Genomic DNA, 6,416 nt, shown 5'->3' with positions numbered 1-6,416 from the left:
AGTTACTGAATAAATCAAAAAGAACCGACGATACTCTTGTTTACTGCAGTTACATTTTCTAACACTGCATTTAGCAATTTCTAGATTTGGAAGGTCAGTTCAGATTGCACACAACAGTTCTTTAAGGATGAAAATTTTAGAAATCACTGAAATCTGTGTTGCAAACCAAACTGCCCTACAGACACACAGGCAAAACCAGCCCCATCGCACTGGTCTCAGAAGCACACAATCCTGTACTCAGACGCTCACGATGTGGACATGCTAGCGTGTCGTTTCTCCCCTTTTTATTTAGTTAGTGCACTTTTAGTCTGTGCACTTCAGAAGATAAAAGGAAGAAACACATGAAGCCAGCTCTTTGGGCTGCACATATATTCAGGCAAGATCATTCATCTCAAATCATTATTTTCCCACAACTCACAATCCGAACAACAAAATTTGTTTCTTACCTGCAGTTAGGAGGAGGATCAAGGGTTATCTCTGCTAGCTCCTTCTGAATTCTGTTAGTGAAATGAGAACAAACAAAAAGGATCTGAGGTAGTCTACAGAATAAGCGGGGAATCACACTGCCCTCTACCACCATGCAGTTAAATGCAAGGCTGGCTTTGCCTTCAGTAATGCTAACATGGCTGCTTCCTCTTTGTTCTCAGAGGCATAACCCAAATCCCTTAGCACAAACTTTGCAGCTCTTTTTCTCACGCACAAGTGTAAGTAAGTGTGCCATTCACACCTGATTTGGGAAATAGCCCCTTCTGACTGCTCAGTGAAGGATAGACAATCTATTTAAAAACATTTTTTACCAAAGAAATTCTCTTTTCAAGCTTATATGCAAATGAGACAAAAGGGGAGGAGGGAAAACAGCAGAGAATTTGACAATGACTTCAAGTCACTTTTTACTGAGCTAAAAATTAATAGACTGCTACAAGAGCACATTAATGGTTCTGGCAATATTTTAGCTGCCAGAAAAGTTTAAAATGTATAAATATCTCTGCCAATGAAAATTTCAAACTGGAAGTCAACAGAAGTCATATGAGCTATGAGTGTCTTCTCTGATTTTAGATACACCTTTAAGGGTCAATAAACCTGCAGTAGGGAAGACAGATAAATATGTAGGCTGAAGTATAAGCAAAAGTCAACTGGCTGGTTTTCTTCAAATTCAGGGCATTTTTCAAAACTGAGAGCGTGCTTAATACGTTCCTCCAGGAGAGTGCAACAAACTGGACACTTCAGATTATTTCAAAGGCTGTTCCTGGTTAATAAAATACTCTAAAGCTGCTAGCACTTCAGCGATGGTTTAGATCCAGACAAAAAGTTTGAATCACAATAAAAATGTAACATATGATCAGTCTTTACATTTTTCTTCCTCCATTTATGTCCAATAAAAACCAATGAAACACCTGTCCTGGGTAAGGCAGGCACATTTCACCTTAATCACTAGTTTCTCTAGGTATCCCAACACTGCTACCACTTGGAGCCCCATTGACAGGATCTGTTCAGTCACCACAGAAAATAGAAGTCAACAGAGAAGAACTGATCTCTCACTTGGACTCAGAAATGTTCCCCCTGTTGTTAACCTGCCAAGCTCATCCACAATGCTGGAGCTACGCAGAGGAAGGCCGAGGGTGTTTTCAGTCACTGGGTGACACCTAAACTGTAACAGCTACTTCCGAGTTGTATCTGCCCTCACGAGGAGGTGGGATAGCAGTAACTCACTCAGTCACACCTGTGCCACATGATTTAAAGTCCTCTTCTTACAGATTGTAAGCCAATTTAAAGCACACATTAAGAACTGCTTCCCACTAGAGCCAAGCCTGGAGTTTACCAATTTTCTGGTAAATATTGTTATTTCTGACAATTCCGTTTTCTGGAGAGAAGCTCTGCTGATCTCTAGAACTGTCAACTTCACTCACACATGACTCACAGAAGGAAACCTCTCCTACAAGCCATTTCACTGGGACTCACCAGATTTCCCTTGCCAAGCCCTTCATCTGTCAGAATGAGTGCCCAGCTCTTCTTGAGGCCATCCTCGAGTCACCACAGCACAGAACAAAGTCTGCTGGCTTTAGAGTCGATAGTTGCAGGGAAACTGCGTGGCTATACCACACACAGAATGACAGCCCACTCAAGTTCACATACGTTTGATGGAGAACTATTTCTGAACTATTGCCACTGAAGTTAAGCCAGCAAAAGCCACCAATGGGAAGGGGACCTGACCGTGTGAGTCCTCCCCTTGTAGACATTACCTTTTAGCACTAGTGGATAACTTAGCAGTCGTTTTGCTAGAGAGTTTGGTGTTTTTCTTCTGCTGGGTGGCAGAAGGTTTTCTTTCTTCCTGTTCCTCGGGCTCTGGAGCGGCAGGGTCTCGCTGATCTGCATCTGAACTGCCACTGCTGGTGCTAGGGCTCTCATCATCCGACCTTTGCCTGTCACTGGACATCTTGGTGAACTTATCTCTGGGAAAACTTCTAAGGAGAGAAGAGACCCATGGAGAAACATTAGATCTTTAAAAAAAAATAGCAGCATGCACTTCTCAATAAGCACCTTTGAGAGTATTTTATTGAAAAGGATTCGAAAGTCCCTGTACTTAGGGTGCAGCACGTTACAGGGAATCTGATACGTATCATAATTTATAATGCAGGCGTTGAGGGATTTACCAAAATGCAAGTTGGAAAACCCACTCACATTTTTTTCCCATCCCTTGGACAATCTATCAATTGTCTACTTTCTCAGAAGGCATGAAACAGATTTGCCAGGGAACTTGGGCAACGGGCATTAATAACATATGACAACTGTAAATAACAGATCTCGCCGAGAATGTTCAGAAGTCACTAATACCGTCTAAATATTTACAGGCTGACACCGGTCTGAGCGATCAAATCCTCCTTCCCAGAGGAAAAACATACCCCGTTAGTCGCCCATATGCTTATTTACGGTGACGGGGTCCTCCCGTGCGCACCGAAAGCCTTTGAACACAGCACTCGAATTTAAAAAAAAAAAAAAAATCAACTGGCAGCCGCCCCACAGCCGTCCCCACGGCCGGCGGCGAGGATTCACCGGGCCGAGCCCGAGCTGCCACCCGGGGAAGGGCAGGCTCCAAACTGCACCTTCTGCAAAGCTCCCGGTGCCATCGACGTTCCCCGCTCAATTCCTCCCTCACCGACCGACATTTTGTTATTTTAAAAAAAAAAAAAAAAATCCGCAAAGCGGCCAAAACCCCGAGGGCAAAACAAACAAACAAACAAAAGCCCTCCCCCACCCCCCACCCCCAGAAGTGCAACAAATTGGCGCGGCCCGCCCCGGGGCGAGCACTGGGCCACGCAGCTCCGCGGTCCTTTGTGGGGAGGGCCGCGCAGGGGACCGCGCCACTGCGCCCGCCCGCCGGGGGATGCGGGACCCGCCGCCCCGCGCCGCTGACTGACTAGCGCGGCGGACTGAGGAGCGCGGCGCCCGGCGCGAACAAAGCTGCCGCCCCCGCCCCCGCCGCCCCCCACGCGGGCCCCGGCCCCGCCGCCTTACCTCGGCCGCCCGCCCGGCCCGCTCGTGCGCCGCTACGCTGTGGGGGAGGGAGAGCGCCGAGGAACCTTCCTTGAGGAAATGGAGGCAGCCTGGGGGGGGCACCGGGGGGGCGGGAAAAGAAGCCGCCGCCGAGGCTCCGGCCCGGGAGTGTGGAACATCGAAAGTCGCAGGCGGCCGTGCAGTGCCGCGCTGCGGCCGGAGGGTGGCGCCGCCCCGCGCTCCGGGAGCCACGGTGGGGTGGGCGCTCTGCCGGCCGAAGGCGAAGGCGCAGGGACGCGGGAGCCCCCCGCGCGCTCAGCCTCCCGCCGCTGCGCTCGGCTCGGCTCGGCTCGGCTCCTCCCGGTCGCGCAGTCAGCAAGTTCCGAGCGAGCGGGCGGGCGGGGGAGGGGCGGGCGCGGCGGCGCGCGTGCTCGCTGCTTGCCTGGCGGAGGGGGCGCGAGCGGCTCCCGCGCGCCCCCGCGCGAGCGCGCTCCCGCTGCGCCTTCTTTTTTTTTTTTTTTCCGCCGGGTGGGGGGTGGCGGGCGGGGGGTGGCGGAGGTTGGGGAGCTGGGGGGCGGGGGGGCAGATGCGCACGCGTCCGCCCGCGCGCGGCCGGGACAAAGAGCGCGGCGGGGACCGGCGGGCTGGCCCCTGCGCCCTTGGCCGCCGAGCTCGTACTGGAAGAGGAGGACGAGGAGGCGGGGGCGGGGGCGCGGTCTCGCGGGGCCGCGGGTGGCTTCCGGCCTGAGCCCGCCTCCGGGCCGACGCTGCCCAGTGGACTACCCGCCCCTGAGGTTAGGGGCCGGCGGTTACCCCGGGAATCCCGTACCTGAGCGAGAACCCTGGCGCGTGACTGGGGCTTCCCCGGTGCCCCGAGAGGCAGGCGATGAATGGTGTTATTGAGGAGGCCAGGCACGCAGGCAAAGGAAAGCTGCTTCTGGCCCCTCTGAGCTGAAGGAAGTAGCAAGGTAGAGTCCTGGGCTTCTGAGCGAGGTGAATAGGATTTTGAGACCAGGGGACCTACCTCGGCTAATCTCTGGCTCCCGTCCTGCAATGGCGCTGCCAAAAGGGGACTGCCCTCTGGACGCTTTGGAAACTTACAAAATCCCAAACTGTGTTTTAAATGTCCCGCTCAAGATGTAAAAAGTGGAGTGAGGAAGTTTAGGGGCAATAACCCGATGTGTCTGGCGGCGGGCTCTGCTTTGCGAGAGAGAGAGAGAGAGAGAGAGAGAGAGAGAGAGAGAGAGAGAGAGAGAGAGAGAGAGAGAGAGAGAGAGAGAGACCACTTCTGGATAGAGAAGCCATGGAGGGACTGACTCTATATGACACTGTCCTCATTAAAAGTTTTAGATAGGAATCAGGAAGGTTGCTGGTTTACTCCTGCCTTGCTTTTTGCGGAATCTTCCAAGTGGAGTCCAGTTTTGCCCCAAGCACAAAATAGACAGAAGTCCAGAAACTTCCTGTTTGCCGCTCCTGAGACCATGTTCCAGTGATGGAACCTCGAAGGAATTTGTGCATTCCTCTCTCAAGAGTGTTCAGGGCCAGGGGTCCTGGGAGGAGGAGTTCACAGAAGAAACTAGAATGGCGGAGCCATAAGACATGAGCCAATGCTCAAGAGAAAGGAAAATGAAAAGAAGTGAGCCAACATACTATTTTTCCTCCAAATAGAAGAGCTTTGGTAAAAAAAAGAAAAAAAAAATACTCGAAACTATAAATAAGTCACATCTGTAACGTTTCAAAGATACAGATTCAGTGAACTTACACAAGCGAGCTATATCCTGGTATATGCTAAGCACATAAACTGCTTCGTGTGTCCAGAGCCGTCTCCTTACTCCCTCCCCGACAAGAGCTCTGCCAAGTGACTGGAAAGAGACCCCATTATTGACATTCACCTGGATGGGGAGAAGGGTGTTCCAGTTTGAACAGAGTCATGTGTGAAGAGGGATAATGGTCTGTTTGTGGATCAATCCCCCAACACTTCGATTTGACAGAATGAAAGGGAGCAGATGGGCAGGGTCTGAATCAGACATCTCCCAACTTTACATTAAGTAACACTCTTAAGTAACTTTACATTAAGTAACAGACACTGCTTGAGTAGCAGGCAGCCAGTGTTGAGTCTGGGCATTGTTGTGGATGCAGCTTGGCTGTGTGTTAAAAGGTGAGAGGCTCAGGGAAATTCAATACCCTAGAAATAGCCTGAAGGCCCAAAGGCTAATTGTTAACAAAAAGTCCATGAATCTTTGGCGAGTTTGGTTTCATGGAGCCCAGATCGATGGAGTATTTGGGAACTACCAAATTCTTAAGCAGTTGGGAATGCACTTGTTCTGCTCAGTGTGTAGTTGGTCAGAAAGCAAATAGATAAAGACTAAGAAATACTGTATTACAGGAGAAAGAAAATGAGATTGGAGAGTGAGAGCAACTGTGTACAAAGTAGAGAGGTGTCCTGTGCTAGGTCCACAGGACCTAGAGAGGTGTCCAAATATGTGACAACCTTTATGTAATAAAAGTTTCTTTAAAGTTAAACAACTGAGTTATTAATGCAGCTCAGAGTTGTGGTGATGGGCTTGAACCAAGACAAGTTATATTAGACTGAGCCTGGAGGGATCTGTAGGCCTGGAGAAAGTATATACAATAAAGAAAACGTTCTTGGTAAAATATCTGAAAACCATTTGGGGATATATAGCTCAATAAAAAAGTGTTTGCCCACATGCTCATGGGCCTGGATTTGATCCCTAACACAGGGCAAAGGGAAAGCAAGAAAAAGAACTTACTAGGCATGTAACAGGTAGTACTTTCCATGTCGTTAAGCTAGGAAGACCATTGAAAGGATCTGTAAGGTTAGAGAAAGAAGCCTCTGCCACTACAAGACTAAGTACTCAGACACACACACACACACACACACACACACACACACCCATTCAGTT

The 6,416-nt window shown here is 49.9% G+C and overlaps 1 protein-coding gene across 6 annotated transcripts in view; it reads right to left on the bottom strand.

The window, feature by feature from the left end:
• Ube2e3 (ubiquitin-conjugating enzyme E2E 3) overlaps positions 1-4,683 on the bottom strand; it is a 60,551-nt gene extending 55,868 nt beyond the window's left edge. For 2 of the 6 annotated variants that reach the window (NR_151457.1, NM_001356395.1), the window contains exons 1-3: positions 2,901-3,241; positions 2,241-2,462; positions 447-497 (exon numbers count right to left, since the gene is read on the bottom strand). Coding sequence is in view for 4 of the 6 variants with exons in the window: in NM_001356395.1 (NP_001343324.1) it covers positions 447-497; positions 2,241-2,434 (245 nt within the window). In the remaining 2 variants the exon portion in view is untranslated. Of the gene's footprint in view, positions 1-446; positions 498-2,240; positions 2,463-2,900; positions 3,242-3,513; positions 3,873-4,321; positions 4,474-4,516 lie in introns of those variants that run through there. The other 4 variants (NR_151458.1, XM_006499162.4, XM_006499163.4 and 1 more) reach the window with 4 other exon arrangements.
• Positions 4,684-6,416: the final 1,733 nt, after the last annotated feature.

The sequence above is a fragment of the Mus musculus genome, chromosome 2 (assembly GCF_000001635.26).
Source record: "Mus musculus strain C57BL/6J chromosome 2, GRCm38.p6 C57BL/6J".
Lineage (NCBI taxonomy): Eukaryota > Metazoa > Chordata > Mammalia > Rodentia > Muridae > Mus > Mus musculus.
This window is presented reverse-complemented; position numbering and strand designations above follow the sequence as displayed.